The 19571-nt window shown below is 43.1% G+C and overlaps 2 protein-coding genes and 1 non-coding gene across 3 annotated transcripts in view; 2 read left to right on the top strand and 1 right to left on the bottom strand.

The window, feature by feature from the left end:
- Positions 1–305: 305 nt before the first annotated feature.
- On the top strand, positions 306–13959 carry DHPS (deoxyhypusine synthase). The gene is made up of 9 exons (XM_089688705.1): positions 306–515; positions 2154–2267; positions 4825–4946; positions 5143–5239; positions 5322–5408; positions 6235–6340; positions 6855–6958; positions 9434–9559; positions 10074–13959. Exons 1-9 carry the CDS (start codon positions 321–323, stop codon positions 10170–10172), a joined length of 1050 nt encoding a protein of 349 aa, XP_089544831.1. The 5' UTR covers positions 306–320; the 3' UTR covers positions 10173–13959.
- LOC149453175 (small nucleolar RNA SNORA57) lies at positions 7053–7178 on the top strand. The gene has a single exon (XR_016314733.1). It is a non-coding gene; the product is annotated as a small nucleolar RNA SNORA57 (small nucleolar RNA).
- WDR83 (WD repeat domain 83) overlaps positions 13955–19571 on the bottom strand; it is a 17684-nt gene continuing 12067 nt past the window's right edge. The window contains exons 8-10 of the mRNA XM_089688704.1: positions 19350–19458; positions 17148–17262; positions 13955–14186 (exon numbers count right to left, since the gene is read on the bottom strand). Of these exons, the coding sequence (XP_089544830.1) occupies positions 14040–14186; positions 17148–17262; positions 19350–19458 (371 nt within the window). The 3' untranslated portion in view covers positions 13955–14039. The remainder of the gene's footprint in view (positions 14187–17147; positions 17263–19349; positions 19459–19571) is intronic.

Genomic DNA, 19571 nt, shown 5'->3' with positions numbered 1-19571 from the left:
AACCCTGTCTGCTCTCTTTAAAGTAGACATGATTTATTTCCATTCTTTAGATCTACCAGAGTAGTATCTGTCTAATTGGATACAAATGGAATGATTGTTTTACTTGGACCCTCACAATACATATCTGGTAAATCTAAAGAGACAGTATAGTGAATGCCTTTATTTTCAATGACTTTAGAAGTGACTTATGTTTACAAGTTTCCCCCTCCATATTTGTGTTCTATTAAAGTGGAACTCCAGCCTTATCTATTTTTGTTCTGCTCCTACTTTCGACTCTCTTCTTACTTTTTTTTTAACCATTACAGTCACAGAACATTACCATGGCAGAAGGACTGCCCAGTGATGCGAAGGGGGCTGTACTGATGCCCAGCGACTCCCTACCCGAAGGCACGCCCCAGGTCAGAGGTTATGACTTCAATCGCGGGGTCAACTATGAGGCTCTGCTACAAAGCTACATGACCACTGGCTTCCAGGCCCTGCACTATGGCCAGGCTGTACGGGAGGTCAACAACATGGTGAGAAGATAAAGGAGGTGGGTGGGCATTGTTTGGATTATCAGCAGGAATAAATGTAGGTCCTGGTCTGTGAAGCTTTCAATATATTCCCTTAGTACGGCATTACTGGACAAGGGCTGGAATAAGGGGCTACTCTAGCAACTACTAGTAGGCTGACCAGTATCGGCATAGACAAAAAAAAAAAAGTTTGTTGCCTGCACACCGTGTATCTAACAGTAGTCCAAATGTTTGTTTAAACAGCATTCCTCAACCGGGGTGCCATTTGGATTTCCCCCAGGGTGCCATAAGCATGGGTCCCAATTTGCAGTGTGTCCCCACCATGACTTACCATTGAGCGGGCAGCTCAGCCCACCAGCACCATAACAATTAGTGATGCTCTAGGGTAGGATGTTTGGTGCTGTTCATCTCTGTGGTGTTCACAGCTAGTCTGTCTGCACCAATGGAATTCATGATGCTGATCCAGGGCAGGCAGCATGCAGGGCCACCCCCAGCATTCAGAAGACAGAAGTGCACCTCCTGCCCTGTGCCATGCTGCCAAAAGGTGGGGTTCTGATGTGAAGAGGGAACTGTATAATGGGGGGACCTCTGACATGAAGGGGGACCACATTTCATCACACAAGTGAAGATGTATCCCATAATACTTATATAGGTGTGCCTCGGTTAATGTAATTTTCGGTTATAATTGAAAATAATGCCTCTGTTTACAATTTTTTTTTTTTTTTTTTTTTTTGCAATACGAACGGATTAATTGGTTTGCAATGCATTTACAAATTTTTTTTTTAATCCTGTCCCTGTACAGAATTTATGCCTTTAAAGTGCACTTTAAAAAAAAAAAAAAAAAAAAAAAAAAGCCTCATCTGTGAAACTCTTTATAAAGTGCACTTTAAAGGTATAAATATTGTACAGGGACAGGATTAAAAAAAATTCGTAAATGTATTGAAAACCAATTAATCCGTTCTGGAGGTCAGAAAAAAGAAGAAAAAAAAAAAGTATAACAAGATAAGGCTTTTTTTTTTTTTTTTTTCTGACCTCATCTGTTCAAAACTCTTTATACTTTTTTTTTTTTTTTTCCTTACCTCCGGAACGGATTAATTGGTTTTCAATACATTTACAATTTTTTTTTTTAATCCTGGCCCTGTACAGTATTTATGCCTTTAATGTGCACTTTATAAAGAGTTTTGAACAGAAGACTTTTAAAAAAAAAAAACAAAACTTTTTTTCTGACCTCCAGAACGGATTAACTGGTTTTCAATGCATTCCTATGGGAAACTGCGTTTCAGTTTACAAATTTTTCACAATACGAAAAGTCCCGCAGAACGCATTAAATTCGTAAACCGAGGTACGCCTGTACTGGTATTTTTTCTTCTAGAAGTTCTCGAAGAATATCACGCGATTATCTCATAACATCCATTTCCCTGCCCATAATCCCCTCACATCTAGGCACTTCAGTGACATTACATTCATTGCAATTCCCAGTCTCATTCCATCACCATATATTGGGTGTAACGTATATTTAGGATTCCAGTACAGTTGCCGTGATGTAAATTGCTGTCTGTTATTACAGGATCGTCGTACGTGGTTCCCTTTATTCAAAGTGAAATGAATGTTGATGTCCATATGATGTCTTTAATCCCTTAGATGGAAACAAAGCTTTCATCCCCTGGGGGATGTGTCATCTTACTGGGATACACTTCCAATCTGATCAGCTCCGGTGTGCGAGAGATCATCCGTTATTTGGCAGAACACAACATGGTGAGAAATGAAAGTATACCTCTAGATTTTTAAATGTATCCGTGTGGAAAGGGAGAGTGAACTGTAAGTGGACCTAGCATCAGAGGAACTGGCCAGAATAGGCAGACATGTTCAGTCTTTAACCATCTCCTTTTGCGTGGCTCTTCTTTTCTGAGCATTTTTCTTAGTGCTATAGTCACTAGCAGGGGCAGACTGACCATTTGGAAACTCGAGCACTGCCCGAGGGCCCGGGATCAGTAGGGGGCCCCATGAGATGCCCCTGGTACTTTTTTTTTTTTTTTTTCATAGACTTTTTTTGAGTTTGGGCAAGGACACAGGGGCCCCATGATGCCCTATTGCCCGGAGGCCCCATGAGTTGTCAGTCCGCCCCTGGTCACTAGTTATATGCAGCCCTTTGGTAATGTCAGGGACTGCACTTGAGACCCTCTAGAAAAAGAAAGGAGACCACCACTGCTTTTAAATTATTATTATACAGTATTTATAAAGCGCCAATAGTTCGCTCAGCTCTGTACATTACAAAGGGGGACAGAACATGTGACAGAACAATAACAATACAATGCAAAACATGAGGGGATTGAGGGCCCTGCTCTTTCGAGCTTACAATCTAGGAGGGAGGGGATGGTGGCACAGGAGGAGATAGCTGTGGGGGATGGAGTGGTAGGAAGAGTGGAGGAGGTCGGCAGGTTAGCAGGGGGTGGGGTAGGCTTCCCTGAAGAGATGGGTTTTCAGGGTGCGCCTAAAGGAGAGGAGAGTAGGTGATAATCTGATGGGTTGGGGCAGGGAGTTCCAGAGGATGGGTGACACCCTGGAGGCGGGCATGGGAGGAGGAGACCAGGGAACTAGAGAGAAGGAGGTCTTGTGAGGAGCGGAGTGTGCGTGCTGGGCGGTACTTGGATATTAGGTCGGTGATGTAGTTCGGGGCAGTATGGTGGACGGCTTTGTACGTCAGTGTTAGGATTTTGAATTTGATCCGTTGCGCAATCGGAAGCCAGTGGAGGGATTGGCAGAGGGGGGTGGCGGAGATGGAGCGGTTGGAAAGGTGAATGAGTCTGGCAGCCGTGTTCAGGATGGACTGAAGCGGGGATAGCCTGTGGCGAGGCAGGCCAGTGAGGAGGGAGTTGCAGTAGTCGAGTCGTGATATGATGAGGGAGTGGATGAGCTGTTTAGTGGTTTCTGGGGTTAGGAACGTGCGGATTTTGGCGATGTTGCGGAGGTGGAGTCTGCACGAGTTTGTTAAAGATTGGACTTGGGGCTGGAAGGATAGGTTGGAGTCCAGAATGACACCAAGTACTCTGGCCTGCGGGGCGGGTTTGATGGTGGCGTTGTTGGATGTGACGGAGAAGTCAATGGGGGGTGGTGTCCAGGCTGGGGGGAAGACAAGAAACTTGGTTTTGGAGAGATTCAGTTTAAGGAAGTGGAGCGACATCCAATCTGATATGTCGCTCAGTAGGTGTGTGATTCGGGCAGAGACCGAGGGGGTGAGGTGGGGGGTTGAGAGATAGATTTGTGTGTCGTCGGCATAGAGGTGGTAGTTGAAGCCGTGAGAGTGTATGAGTTGGCCAAGGGAGGAGGTGTAGATGGAGAAGAGAAGGGTAAATGATCAGTTGTGAGTGCTCCATGTCATTACTATCTTTTGTTCATCAGTCAGAGTTGGCATCCACTGAGATGCTAGGACAGACATGCAAATCCTGGTGCCTGTGCAATTCCTGGCTGTGTTTTCAAATGTCTGACACAGATCAGCCCCTGTTAAACCCCATCCCCTTGTGACTTGCTACAAATTTATCATGCTGTAGTTGCACTGGGGAGGGGAAGACAGAGGAAATTTGACTTCAAATATATTTTCTTTTACAAAGTGTTTGAGATTTTTAGAAGACAATGTACAGCACAAGATCTCAATACAACAGGTAATACATTAAAAAAAAAAGTGGTAAGGGAACAAAATGATACAATATGGGCCAGTGGGTCATTCATAGCGAGGGCAGCGCATGAGAAGACGGATATTGATACAATAACTGCTAAAAAGGCCGAATGATCAAGCTTCAGATTTATAGCTGCCCAAAGGAGTTTATGAACCTGCGGGGCCTGCATCTCATAGCTAATTGGGGCTGTCGACCTCCTTATGGAGGAGGCAGTGTTCGCCCTCTGAGCGAACTAGTGGACAAAGACCATGACTTCAGATATATTTTAATCAAGACCCTTCTAAATGAGTCTAAAATCATCATAGCTCCTTTATATTGAAAACATCTGCACTTTGGGAAGAGTCTACACAGCCCTCTAATCCATAATCCATACTGGAGATACTGGCAGAGAAAGCTGACAACACTGCTGTAAATTCAGGAGCAGTGTTGTCAGCCCTTTACTGGAAATGACCAAAAGTGTGAAATAGAAACAGGCTGAACAGGTTAAAAGTGCAAAGAATAAATGTAGCTTTGGGCGTATACAGAAGAATTAATGAAGGATTTCACATTTGATACTGCACATAATGATTTTTGCATAGAGTTTTGCACTTTAATGTGTCTGTGTGGGGTTTTTTTTTTTTTTTCCTCCCTCTGTGCAGGTTGATGTCATTGTAACAACAGCAGGTGGCATAGAAGAGGACTTGATAAAATGTCTTGCACCCACATACTTGGGGGACTTCAGCATGAAGGGGGCAGATTTAAGGCCAAAGGGCATCAACAGGTACATTTGTTTTTTAATGTGGTCATTGACTTTGTCATCCCTCTACAATGAGCGTTCTTCATCTTCTCCTTCCTTCACCTGCTGACCATTGGACCCAAGTTGTTTTATTTTTCTCATCTGTGATCACTTGATACGTCTGCTGATTCTTCCTGCCTTTTTGTTTGCTCTGATGCCTTACTACAAGTCTTTTCTGCAGGATCGGTAATCTTCTTGTTCCAAATAATAATTACTGTCTGTTTGAGGACTGGATCACCCCAATACTGGACCAGATGGTGTTAGAGCAAGACACTGAGGTGAGGGAATATGTGAGGACTGGGCAATTTAATTGGTGTGACTTGCACAAAACCACAATGATTTTAATGTCTTCCACTACAGGGGACTAAGTGGACACCATCTAAGATGATTGCTCGTCTAGGGAAAGAAATTAATCACCCAGACTCTGTCTATTACTGGGCCTATAAGGTAAGTATTCATGATGCCAAAAAAGAGCTATGTGCCATGGAGTCTGTCCCTCCCACCCAGGGTGACACAGGCAGGCAGAGATCTGTAATATGGAGTCTGTCTCTCCCGCCACAAGGTGACAGACAGGAGGAGCTATGTGACATGGGATCTGTCCCTCCCACCACAAGGTGACACAGACAGGAGGAGCTATGTGACATGGGATCTGTCCCTCCCACCACAAGGTGACACAGACAGGAGGAGCTATGTGACATGGGATCTGTCCCTCCCGCCACAAGGTGACAGACAGGAGGAGCTATGTGACATGGGATCTGTCCCTCCCACCACAAGGTGACACAGACAGGAGGAGCTATGTGACATGGGATCTGTCCCTCCCACCACAAGGTGACACAGACAGGAGGAGCTATGTGACGTGGGATCTGTCCCTCCCACTACAAGGTGACACAGACAGGAGGAGCTATGTGACATGGGGGTCTGTCCCTCCTACCACAGGGTAACACCACCCAGTAGGACCCATGTGATGTTGAGTTTCCCCCCCCCCCCCCCCCTACAGGGTGACACAGACAGGAGGACCCATGTGACGTTGAGTCTTCTCCCCCCCCCCCCCCCCCCACTATAGGATGACACCGACAGGAGGAGCTATGTGACATGGGGGTCTGTCCCTCCCACCACAAGGTGACACCGACAGGAGGAGCTATGTGACTTAGGGTCTGTCCCTCCTACCACAGGGTAACACCACCCAGGAGGACCCTCCCACTACAGGGTGACACAGGAGGAGCTATAAGACCTAGGTTGTGGCAGTCATTGTTTTCTCTTTGTCTTTGTACAGAACAATATCCCTGTGTACAGCCCAGCACTGACAGATGGCTCTCTGGGTGATATGCTCTATTTCCATTCGTACAAGAATCCTGGCTTAAAGTTGGACATTGTAGAAGGTACACATAAGATCTTCTGTAATAGACTAGAATATTGATTCAAAAATATAGGCTATAGTTCATTCCATTATTATCTGCTCCATTGTGAAGCCTAATTCTTCTAAGACCGCACCAGGGGTTCAGTGTTTTATGCCGAATAAATGCACGGTTATGGCTCCACACACCCATCTTCCAAATTTCTAACGTTACTCTTACTGTTTTGTGACTATGGTCTTTCTAAGTGTAGGAGAAATTCTTGATGGGAAAAAAAAAAATCTTTTCATTGCTGTTCAGGCTCTATTGGGTGGAAAAGGCTGATTAGGCAATTTTTAGATTATATAAGGGGAGTTTGTAAGTGTTTTTTTTTTATTTTTTATTTTTTTTACAATATAGTATATTTACAGCTTTTTATCCAGCTTCTTGCTGGTAGTGTCTCATAATACATGTCTATGGGAATGGCTGTTATGGTCCTCTGTAGAAAACCGCCAAAACTGATTGATTTATAATTTTTCTACACTTTTGATTTTCCATCCAGATATCCGCCGGCTGAATTCCTCTGTGGTCTTTGCCAAAAAGACGGGAATGATCATTTTGGGAGGAGGATTAGTTAAACACCACATTTGCAATGCTAATCTCATGGTAAGAATGTGGAGGCCTCCAAGGGCTCCAGGCTTCTATAATCATGTGAATTCTTTGCCAGGAGGTGTGTGTGTATAATATATATATCTCGCTGTCTCTCCTGTGCTGGGTGTTGTCTGTACCCCTGTGTGTTATGTACAGAGGTAGAGGATTCCCAGTGCTATGTCTTCAGTGCCAGCTCTCCTATGAGCTGCTTTTATCCTCTATCACTGACAAAAGTGTCTTCTATCTATGGAACCCTATTTCTGTAGCAGCAGAAGACCATCACTGGTCTTTCATGAAGTTCTTCAGCCTTTGCTGCCTCTGGTTTAGGGCGACAGGACCTAGAATGGCAATTCCTGCAGCTTTTCTGTTTTGTGAAGCCTGGCAGTGAAATGTGAAACAAGTATATCATTGGGCTGGTGTGGATGTTACCCTCACTAGTTCTGATGTTGCTGAGAGCAGGAAGTGAGGCAGACATTTTAAGATCCCTAAGATGTGGTGTGTATTTGTGTGCATTGAGGGGCTTAATAAAATGTGGCTTTAGATATACTTTACCACCCTAACCGCACCATGTACAAAAGGTATGGAGATTTAAAGGAGGAGTAGGGCCAAAGCTCTTTTGGCCCTACTTCTCCTGTAGGTTACAGGAGTGCATTTCGTTCTGCACTCCTGTGCCTGTATTCAGCCAACAGCGGCCTAAAGCCCGTTTATGTAACAGAATCGGTCCACACTCTGGAGAGATCCCAACTTTAATGTCTGGATACACCCAGATGCCTGACTAAGCAGCTGGCTCAGCCTCTCAGCAAGCCACTAAAAGCTCACTGGAGGGGCAGAGCAGAGAGCCAGTGAGTCATTGCTCTCTCTGCTCAGTGGAGATAGAGAACTGAGTGATCAGCAGTCTTTGATGGCTCAGTTCTATGTCAGGGGACAGATGCAGCATCACATTGCTACTGCATCCACGTAGGTGAGTGTAGGTTTTAAGGTGCATCTGGAACAGGGCCTAAAGTGTATATAAACCCAAATAAATACGTGCTCCCTTTTGTGCCTTGTAAAGGTAGTTGTGCAAATGTTTTTTTATCTTTTTTATATTTGAGTAAATTTGCAATAAATTTCTGGCGATCCTGTCCGTCCTCTGTTCTCTATGAGCCATTCTTTAATAGGGTAACCGCCAGCTCTCAATGCTAAGGATGATTGTCGCCCTCGTGTGTGATTTTTATAGGCAGCTTTTCATTTACCCAGCTTGCACCAGTCAATGCCCCCTGCTGATCAATTGACAGCTGCACTAATTACAATAGCCACTTTTGCTGGACATCTTGACCTGTTACAGGAAGTAGAAAAATAAAGAATCTGCTGGCAGGATCAACAAGTAATGAAACTTTGTTACAAGGGGACTGAGAAAAACCAACACTGCTGTCTTAAAAAATAATTGTGGCAGACTGCTCCAGTTTTTTAGTAACCACCAGGTTGCACCTCAGACTGTCCAGGAGCTCAGTGATGCCCGGGTCCAGATCTGGGAGGAAATCCCCCAGGACACCATCCGTTGTCTCATTAGGAGCCTCCCCCGACGTTGTCAGTCATGCATACAAGCACGTGGGGGCCATACAAACTACTGAGGACCATTCTGAGTTGCTGCAATGAAATTTCAGCAAAATGGACTCGCCTGCTGCATCGTTTTATCACTTTGATTTTTGGGTGTCTTTGAATTCAGTCCTCTGTAGGATAATTTTCATCAAACGACGGGCCATCCTTACATTCCTAACACACAACCCCATCCAGAGATATCTAGCATGATATTTTTCCCCATTGAGATTTGATGTGTTTTCAAAGTGTTCCTTTAAATTTTTTTGAGCCGTGTATATTGCAGACCGCATACAAAACAGCTTTGTATAGTAACAAATCCGCTTCTAGCTTCAGTTTTAAGCGGAGTATCACCAAAAAGGGAAGTTCTGCTTTAACGACTTGTCCCCTGCTCCCTGTACCCTCTCCCACTCCAACCGTCTAGGTCAGGGGTAGGCAACCTGAGCTGCAGGACTACAAGTTCCATCATGCCTCTGCAAGTCATAGCTGTAACTATCAGTTTTGTAATCTTTGCAATGCCTCATGGAAAATGTAGTTCCACAACAGCTAGAGAGCCACAGGTTGCCTACCCCTGGCGCCTAGGCGATCGGAAGCTGATGTCCCCCTCCTTCCTCCTCCTCCTCCTCCCCCCCCCCCCCCCCCCCCCCTCCCCCCTCCCCCAGAGGAGACTGGAGCTCTGCTTTTAAGCTTTAGAAAAGAAAGCTCGAGGCCAATTGGTTGCAATGCACATCTGCTCCCGATTTTCTCTCTGCTCCAGTCTTAGCAAACTCCTCATGTAATGTATTTTGGACACTTTAATATATAAAAAAAACTTCCCTAGCCTCCTCCTCTTTTGCTGCAAACCCATAGAAAATTTGTAAATAATGAACAAGCTCTATACAAATCTTTTTTGCCATCCTTGCTCTTCTGCTATAGAGGAATGGTGCAGATTATGCCGTGTATATCAACACAGCGCAGGAATTTGATGGTTCGGACGCTGGTGCCAGACCTGATGAAGCAGTGTCATGGGGGAAGATTCGCATGGATGCCAACCCAGTCAAGGTTTGTGAATATCTATATTCCATCATAAAACCAAGTTCCTGAAAGTGGTTGTAAAGGCAGATTTTTTTTTTTTTAAATAAAATGTCATACCTGCTCTGCACAATGGTTTTGCACAGAATAGCCCTGATTCTCCTCCTCTCGGGTCCTCCCACCGGTGCTCCTGACCCCCCTCTCCTGCCAAGCTGCTTGCTGTGGGGGCACCCAAGAAGGCTCGCTCCTGAGCCACCGCTCCGCCCATTCATACAAACATGGCTCTGCCCCACCTGCTCTCTTCTGATTGACTCACTGGCAGTGATTGACTGACAGTAGCAGGAGCTGTCTCAGCCAATGAGGAGGGAGAGTCCCAGGACAGCTGAGGCTCTCATGCACATCGCTGGATCAAGATGGGGCTCAGGTAAGTTGTGTGTGTGTGTTTTAGAATGCAGGAAGGTTAAAAAACCTTGAGCCTTTACAACTACTTCAAATCAGCACCACTCTAACCAAATAAATCTCCTCTATGGTCTTCCCTTTACAGGTCTATGCAGATGCCACCCTGGTATTTCCTCTGCTGGTGGCACAGACGTTTGCGCAGAGACATGCAGATTTCACAAAGCAGAAAGACCAGGATCCATAAAATGGAGAAATGTACACCTAAGAGTCCCTCCGTTCTTAAAGCATGCTGGTTTTCTGGGTGCTGCACTGTTACCTTTTGTTTTTTTTAACCTGTTATCCTCAGCAGCAGCAGGGTTCCAGGGCTTCTGCAGCATGCATGTAAATATATAAATTTTATGTATCCTGATAGAAAATTGTATGTAAATAGATATGTATATATGTTGTTTTACAAGGACAGGAGAGTTGCAAACTCAGTGACCGGGAATGCTTGGACTTTTGGTTCAGTAGCTGGAAGTGTTACTAAAGTAAGAAAACAAATTATTACACCAAGTCAAGCAAAGTTTGACTTGATTATGCCCACCAATGCACCCCCTTTTTAAAAAGACCTACAAATTATAGGAAACCTGTACTGGGATAATATAGCGAAGCCTTTCTCAACCTTGAAGGACCGTCAACTTAAATTATTAGATCTGCAGCTCATGGTAAAAAAAGTAGATCTACTAATAACAAAAGAATAAAGAATGTTGCATACCTACAGTATCTACCACCCGGTTTTGGACCCTGTAAAAAAAAACATAAAAAAAAAAAAAATCTTCCTCTACAAAAAAAAAAATAAAAAATACAAAAGTATTTTTTTAATACTTTTCAAAAGAACTCCAAAAATTGCCAATTTGGAAAGGGCAATGAAGGAAGACCCCTTTAACTCAATGTTTAGGGTAGCGCCCTCTAATATTTGTGGCCAGTGTGAAGAATGTCTCTTACTTTGATGGTCAGTGGGAAGAATTTATCCCATACTGTTAGTGTAACTTATCTAGGATCAATAAGAACTGGTTTTATACAGTTGGTTCTGTCAAATGTTTTTGGTCCTAGCACTATGCAGGCACCATCATGTGGGAGGTCAATCCACCAATGCATATGAATCCCTGGTTGAAAATTGGCTGATATAGATTCTATTATTGATGACCTTCTCATAGATTCTATTATCATTGACCTTCTCGTAAGAATACTAGTTTCTTGGTTGCCTCTGGCTCCACCAATCTATGTCTAAAACAAGCATGAAGCTAGTGAAGTCAAAACAGCAGATTTTACATGTGTCCTGATCTGGAAGTATGGAAGCCATTGGGCCAGCATGCCAGCTAGCATTCTCAGAAGGAGAGGTCTGAAGTGATAGGCTCCCTATTTTCTCAGTATTGGTTTCCTTTAAGGGTACCTGCTGCCTGACAATTGATTGAGGCAGCTTGCCCACTCGGATGCTGAAGGCTGAGCAAGAACTGTGTCATATAGTTTGGCTGGTATTTAACAGTATGGCAACAGTTCTCTCTGCTCAGCCAATAGAAATTTTCTGCAGAATACATGCAGATGTCTCTTGACTGGTGGCCCTCAAGAAGGGTCGTCTTGGCTGGTGCTATTAGGGTGACTAGGTGGCGTTTCCTCCTGTGCATAAGGGGTAGATCTGATCATTGATAAAGTGAACCTCTGCTATGTCAACGTATGCATATACTTGCCTTTTATGTCACTCCTACGCTGGTAGCAAAGAAAATACCCAGTCTTCTGGGTATAGTGGATAATGTGACTTATTTCCCTTCCTCTTTGGGCACTGTACTGCAGCTTGGACCAGTGCTGTCCAATAGGGCAGGAAGACTGATCTCAGCCTTGTCTAAGCTCTGACTAAAATCAATTTGGAGCTTACACAGAGCTGCTCCTTTAATTTGCTTTTGGTAGCAAACTTAGGTGTCCGTTTTATGAACCAGCAGTAATAGATCGCTGCTCAGTTCTCTGGCATTCTCAGAGAACACAGTTCTCCTGTGAATGCCGTTTATGAAGCATATGTTGATCAGTTCTCCAAACGAAGGGCGAACGGTCTACAAACGCTGGAAAACAGCTGATTTTACTATAATCTCGCGAGATTACAGTAAAAGATCAGTTTACTAAGCAGAGGTAAATTATCTCTGCTTAGTTTTCGGTCCCTCTGATTCTCCAGCTCTGGGCTGGAGAATCTGGAGGGAGAACACAGATCTCCAGAGAAGGGCTGAACATATTCTCTTGGGTGTCATAAACTGTGAATGACCAGAGAATAGCTGTGATCCTCTGAATCTCCGCTATTCTGTGTGTCATAAACGGACACCTTTGTGGTGATGGATCTAATGGAATGTATTTTTAGATGATGCAGGGATCTGCTTTACACCCTGCATGGGCAAAGTGCAGGTTTACCTTAGGGTCACGTCTGCCTTATTGCAGCAATAAAATAGAGCTGGAAAGATTACCACTTTAGGAAGTCTATCGGAGTGAAAACATGGGAATACTATTGTTGAAATGCAAATAGGACAAAATGGCAGCGCTGTCATCTTTGTTCGCTCCCTGTTATTTGAGTGACAACCCAGGACATGGTACCTTTTTAAGGGCCAAGTCCTACCTTTTGCAGAGAAAAAAAAATGAATGCACCCAATATGTGATTTTTATTTGCAGTTGCAATACTTTCCAGGCTCCTATGCAAAAAATAATCAGCTGATCTTTGGTGCAATGCTCTGACTCCTGCAGACTATTCATGCAGTCTTTGGTTACAGTGCTGGAGGAACTTTCAATAGAATAGTGTGGTGACATCACTGCACTTGTGCTTCATTGAGAACTACCCTCCGTCTATGCCTTGATGGCATACAGGACCTGCAGTTTTTTCATAAACCGATTCCTATGAATGATGCAGCTATGCGGAAGGAGGATATTTACACCCTAGATATGGGTGTAACTTGGAACATGATCACAAAGGTGAACTAAGGCTAGTCCATACTAGCCCGCACAATGTGGCTGGCTGTGGGTATCAATGAGTTTCTCTTGCGAGACACATTGAGGGTACTGTTCATTCTGAATGCTACCCCCCATGCATCTCATCCTGCAGCTCGATTGGGAAAAAGACCATGTGGTTTCTGAACGGATGCGTTTTGGAAAAGGTACATGCACCTTTTCCTTGTGTGAAACATAGGCACAGCAGCAAATCAAATCGATGGGCTGCTGTGCCTGCGCACACATGGGCTAAACGGCCTGACTAGTGTGAACCAGGGGTTAGGTTTTAAGGGATTCTCTAGGATAGAGAGATATCTACATGTTGGGGTGGTGTTTTTTTTTTTTTTTCTTTGTATTCTTCCTAGTTTTATTTTTTTACTTTGTTTGGTAATTAAAAAAAAAAAAAAAAAAGTACCATCCACAGGCAGTGGTATATTTTACTTGTTTTTTTAAATATAGTTTATATGAAAAATTAAAGTACCTCCCCTTCTTCTCTTTTTATTTATTTATTATTTTGTGTTTTTAGGTTCCATTTTTTCAGCAGCAAACTTCATATAGGCTATTCATAACTTAATGGCATCTGACAAAAAATACAAGCAGAGCAGTTTAGGGCTTTATTAGTGTAATCGGTACATTCTGAAAAGAATAGTTGTAAAAATGTTTGACTTTTTTTTTTTTGTATACTTGTATAAAGTTGTAATCTTAAAAGAAAAGACAGCAGTGGGCAGTTCCCATATTTGTTTTGACAGGTTCGTTTTTGTTTTTTTTTAACATGGCTACTTGTATACACCAGGATTTGGTAGTTGTCAGTGATGGTGTACAGGATTTGGTAGTGGTCAGTGATGGTGTACAGACCCAGCTGTCACTTGTAGTCCAGCCTACAGTCTGATTTCCCCGTCGTCCTATATTACATGAGAATGGCAGGGCTGTCATATTTTGTGCTGAATCGCTTCAGCCATGGTTGCGGTGATTTTAATTTATGTATTTAAGTTAATGTTTTGACAAAAATAAAATAGTTTCTGAAAATGGTATTTTGCTTCTGTTTTATTACAAAAAGAAATAAAATAAGTGGTGCATATATACAGAGGTGTTTTTTTTTTTTTTTTTTTGGTCAGCTGGATGAGTCCTCTTCAGGAGCTGCCTCTCTCCATACCTGGACTTCCCCCTCGCTGGCGGTTAGTAGACAAGGTTCTGTGGGGTGGTACGAGAGCGACTGGATAACACCTTTACTAACTGGGAGTTTGTATACAAGGGAGCCCTGCAGGATTGAAGAAGAGAGATGGTATTACTTGCCATTGCTGCCTCTTTGAAATGTAATATTACCTGTAATCAGGATATTAATGAGGAACTGCACTCTGGAAGCTGTACCTAAACAAGGGCAGCACAGGGACTATTCCCCAGTATTATCTGTGGTCTCCCCCCGCAAAAAATTAAAACAGGTGATCAAATACCACTGAAAGAAAGCTCTATATGTGGGGGGGGGGGAAAAGGACGTAAATGTAATTTGGATGCAGCGTTGCATGACCGTGCAATTGTCAAAGTAACAGTGCCGTATCACAAAAAATGGCCTGGTCAGGAAGGGGGGTAAATCCTCTGGTTAAAGGCTTGCCCGTAGGAAAAACCTAAAAAACAGACTTTACTTCCACCTTAACAAAATGAAATGGTTCAGAATTTCAATTTTTTTTATTTTTTTTTTATTTTGAATAGCACAATGAACAGTGCAGCCGCTGAATGCCAGAGGGAGAGAGAGGATGAAAAGCCAGATTTCAGTGGTTGGAGGAAAATGAAGAGGAGCTGTTCCTTTTTAATGCCGGACCTCTTATCCAGGTGTAAAACAGAATATGGCAGGGAGGCTGCACGAGCCCCCTGGAGCATGGGGTGTGGATGTCATTGCATGTCTCAACTATAGGGGGGGGGTTAGGTTTGATGCTCCCCAAACCGCAAAGACAAACAAGCCCTTACTGTGTAACTAGAAATACAGTGGATATAAAATGTCATCTTGACTAAGGCTCCAGTTCCAGCTGAAAATGTTGGGTTTGTGATGTAAAAAATTACAAATTTCAGAACTTTTTCCACCTTTTTTTATGTAACCTATAAACTGTACAACTCAGTTGAACAACAAACTTAAATCTTTTAGGAAGTAAAAATAAAACACATCTGGTTGCATAAGTGTGCACACCCTTAGACTAATACTTTGTTGAAGCACCTTTTGATGTGATTCCAGCACTCAGTCTTTTCAGGGAGGAGTCTATCAGCATGGCACATCTTGACTTGGCAATATTTGCCCGCTCTTCCTTGCAAAAACACCCCAAATCTGTCAGATTGCGAGGACATCTCCTGTGCACAGCCCTCTTCAGATCACCCCACAGATGTTCGATCAGATTCAGGTCTGAGCTCTGGCTGGGCCATTCCAAAACTTTCATCTTCTGGTGAAGCCATTCCTTTGTTGATTTGGATGTATGCTTTGGGTTGTTGTCATGCTGGAAGATGAAGTTCCTCTTCATATTCAGCTTTCTAGCAGAAGCCTGAAGGTTTTGTGCCAATATTGACTGGTATTTGGAACTGTTCATAATTCCCTCTACCTTGACTAAGGCTCCAGTTCCAGCTGAAGAAAAACAGCCTCAAAGCACCACTGCCACCACCATGCTTCACAGTGGGTATGGTGTTCTTTTGGTGATGTGCAGTGTTCTTGTGCCAAAAAGTTTAGCCTTGGTTTCATCAGACCATAACACATTTTCCCACATGCTTTTGGGAGACTTCCGATTGTGTTTTTGCAAAATTTAGCCGGGCTTGGATATTTTTTCTTCGTATGAAAAGGTTTGTCTTGCCACTCTCTCCCATATTCGTCATGTCTCGGCTATGGGGTATTGTTGTCACATGTACCACACAGCCAGTACTTGCCAGATATCCCTGCAGCTCCTTTTAATGTTGCTATAGGCCTCTTGTCCACCTCCCAGACCAGTTTTCTTCTTGTCTTTTCATCAATTTTGGAGGGATGTCCAGTTCTTGGTAATGTCACTGTTGCGCCATATTTTTTCCACTTGATGACTGTCTTCACTGTGTTCCATGGTATATCTAATGCCTTGGAAATTCTTTTGTACCCTTCTCCTGACTGATACCTTTCAACAATGAGATCCCTCTGATGCTTTGGAAGCTCTCTGCAGACCCTGGATTTTGCTGTAGGATGCGACTAAGAAAGTGTCAGGAAAGGCCTACTAGAACAGGTGAACTTTATTTGGTGTTAATCAGAGGCACTTTAAATGATGGCAGGTGTGTAGTGACTCCTATTTAACATGATTTTGAATGTGATTGCTTAATTCTGAACACAGCTTCATCCCCAGTTACAAGAGGGTGTGCACACTTATGCAACCACATTTTATTTTTTTAATGTTTACTCCCCCTAAAAGATTTTGTTTGGTTTTTGAACTAGTTGTACAATTTATAGGTCACATTAAAAGGTGGAAAAGGTTCTGAAATGATTTTTGTCTAATTTTTTTTTACATCACAGAAACCTGACATTAACGGGTGTGTAGACTTTTTATATCCACTGTATTTCTCTCCTTTTTTCAATGCATCCTAGAATCTAAGGAGTATTGGTGGTTTATGGGCAGCACACAGCTGCTAATAACTCCCTTTTGTGATTCACTTATCTCATTAACTTAAAACTAATTAACTGGCATTAACTCCCTTCAGTAGCAAATTTACTGCTCAGACGATGCAGAAAAGAAGACATCTGATAAACAAACTAGCTTTCTGGCTACAATGAGGATATACAACTTGGGCTGCTTTAATTCTGGCACACTACCTAGAAAATTCATCTAATTAAGACTGAAATTTAATTTTGTGTAATTGGCAAATACATAAAGAGAACCTGTCAGGATGGCAATATGGATACAACCATTTCATACGTGTAATCAAAAGATGCAATTTTACCAGCTGTTTTCTAATCCATCTCTTGGCAGGTCCAGTAGTTAAGAGTTACCAATTCACTTTCCATGGGTCAGTGACTTGTTAGATGATTATGACAGCCCTAAAGCTACCCCCTATAAACAGCAAGCTGGAGCGAGTGGCTCCCAAATCTAATCACTTTAGCGCACATCTTGAAAAGGAATTTTGAGATCTCAGACTGATGCATAGAACATATCTGAGATTGCTTCCTACTAGGAATGAATATATATAAACTTTTTTTTTTTTTTTGTAATGATGGAAAGCAAATCACCTCGACTAAGTCCCAGAAACAGACAGTCCCATCCTCAGAGCAGCTGACCACATGCGTGTCCTTCTCACTCAGGCAGCTGTCCAGCTTGCAGCTCTTGTTCTGGTGTCCTGTGTACCTGATAGGGCAAAACAAAGTAAGGGTCTGCTCACACCACCCCAATGTACTAAAAACAAAAATGTAACATACTGTAGTTCCTTAGATGCGGTGGCTGCATTAGTCGTCTTTTTTTCTCCATTATGTTTACCTGGTGATCCTGCAAAGAACACTGTTCCTGTGCCCTTGTGTCTACACTAATGTCTTTAATGCATCTATGGAGGGAGCCATAGTTATCAAACAGGCTGGACTTCTACCATGTCTGCCTTTGTTCTTCTCCATTACATGGTGGAATAAGGTGCCAGTAGTTTAGACAAAGATTTTTCTGACTCCTTTTTGACTCACAGGAAATGACCAGGTCACAGCATTCCTAGTAAGATCAACAGGTATATTCTGGAAATGATTTTAGCCTGAGTTCACATCAGTCCTGTATGTTAAATCCCATGTGATTCGCACAGGAACCGCACTCCTGTACAAATCACATTTGATTTGTATGCGTTGCGATTGGAGCCATACATTTTGTATGGCTCTATTTCAGTGGTTCTCAACCTTCCTAATTCCGTGACCCTTTAATACAGTTCCTCATGTTGTGGTGACCCCCAACCATAAAATTATTTACCCAGTAATTAGAATTCATGAGTGTCGTTTTACCTCCAATACTGCTGCTTTCAACACAGTAGCTGCTTTTAACAGAGTAGCTGCTTTCAACACAGCAGCTGCTTTCTACACAGTAGCTGCTCTTTACACATCGGAAATATGTGTTTTCTGATGGTCTTAGGGGACCCCTGTGAAAGGGTCGTTTGACCCCCAGGTTGAGAACCACTGCTCTATTTGCACCAAAAACATGCAGCATCCTTTTTTAATCTGCACTAGAATCAAACCGCATAAGTATTCACACCTATACAATCTGATTCTGCACATTGCACTGCCTTTTGCGGACCGATGTGGGGGTGTCGTTAACATACACACCCGCAGCGGTTAGCATGAACGGAGTGTGATTCTGATGTGGTGCGGAATTTGCACTGAAAACGCTGCAAATTCCTCACCGCATCAGTGCGAACCAGGGCTGAAAAATATACTGCATTGTATTACATTTTTGTTTTTAGGCTTGGACATGCTTTAAATACAAATACACAGTCTGTGTGCCTCCTATAGCCATGGCTCTTACACTACAAACATCCACCCCACATCCATGGGCATGTGAGTTCTGGGAAAACATGACCTCACAAGGTATGGCATCGGTAGTTCAGTGACCATTACCAAATACACTGCTTCTAAAATAACACAAGAGTGCCTAGTGGAGGCTGGTCCCACCTAAAGCCTGCTACCTACACATTGACAATTACATCATGAAATTAGAAAGCTGTTCAGGCATATCTTATGTAATGTAAAACAGAATTTGCAATGACAAGTTCCCTTTAGTAACACAGTAATGAAAATTCAATATAGCACCAAGGAAAAGAAAACGTGGATGTTCATTGGGCTAAATGCTGCATTTAGTCATCTAGAACTGCAGGTGTGTAGCTTTGCTTTACTGCTCAATGATGTAGTCTAGTCTTTCTCAACCTTCTACTAGGGCAAACCCTTGAAATGATTTTCCTGTCTCAGGGAACCCCTGATAAGATTTGTCCATTGGGGTCATTGAAAAAAGTATCTTAGATTGGTGGTCAGTGGAAAGAAAGTTCCCCATCCATTGAGGGTTAGACTGCCATCCTTACAGACAGCTTTATAGATCATTGGCATCATGCTCCTGGCTCTGCCAAGTCGTGATGAAGCCAGGATCTATGAAGGCTCTATCAGATGGGAGGTCAAGGAACCCCTAGCAACCTCTGAAGGAACCCTGGTGGAGAATGGCTAATCTAGACTAGTGTTCAAGTTCTGTAACGCAAAACAAATCCCCGAACAACCACTCAGAGCTGACTGATCTGCAAAAAACAACCCAGAAAATCTGTAGCTACTATAGTTTACCAGACTTTGCACATTTTAATTGCTGCTGCACTAGCTTACTGTACAATGTCGGAAGCTGACATTTTATGATATGGAAGTGGCACCATTGGATTGGGTCGTGGTTGGAGTCATCTTTATTTATCATCGCAGTGTTCCACTTACTCTCCTAATAGTTCTCCTGAGTCCTTATCGAGGAGGCGGAGTGTGGAGTCTAGGGATGAAGCCAATAGGCACTGTGAATCCTGGCTGAAACTCACACATGTAATGGGACCTGCAAAAAAGAACAATACAGAAAACTACAGGAAAACCAAACTGGTGACTGTAAATGACAATGACAGACAATCACACCAAGCCTTATAATGACACCCAGTTCTATACGTCAAT

This window comes from Staurois parvus, unplaced genomic scaffold (assembly GCF_062004578.1).
Source record: "Staurois parvus isolate SC_StPar_1 unplaced genomic scaffold, SC_StPar_1.0 ptg000450l, whole genome shotgun sequence".
NCBI classification, from domain to species: Eukaryota; Metazoa; Chordata; class Amphibia; order Anura; family Ranidae; genus Staurois; species Staurois parvus.
Note: the sequence above shows the minus strand (reverse complement) of the source record. Positions and strands in the feature narration are given on the sequence as shown.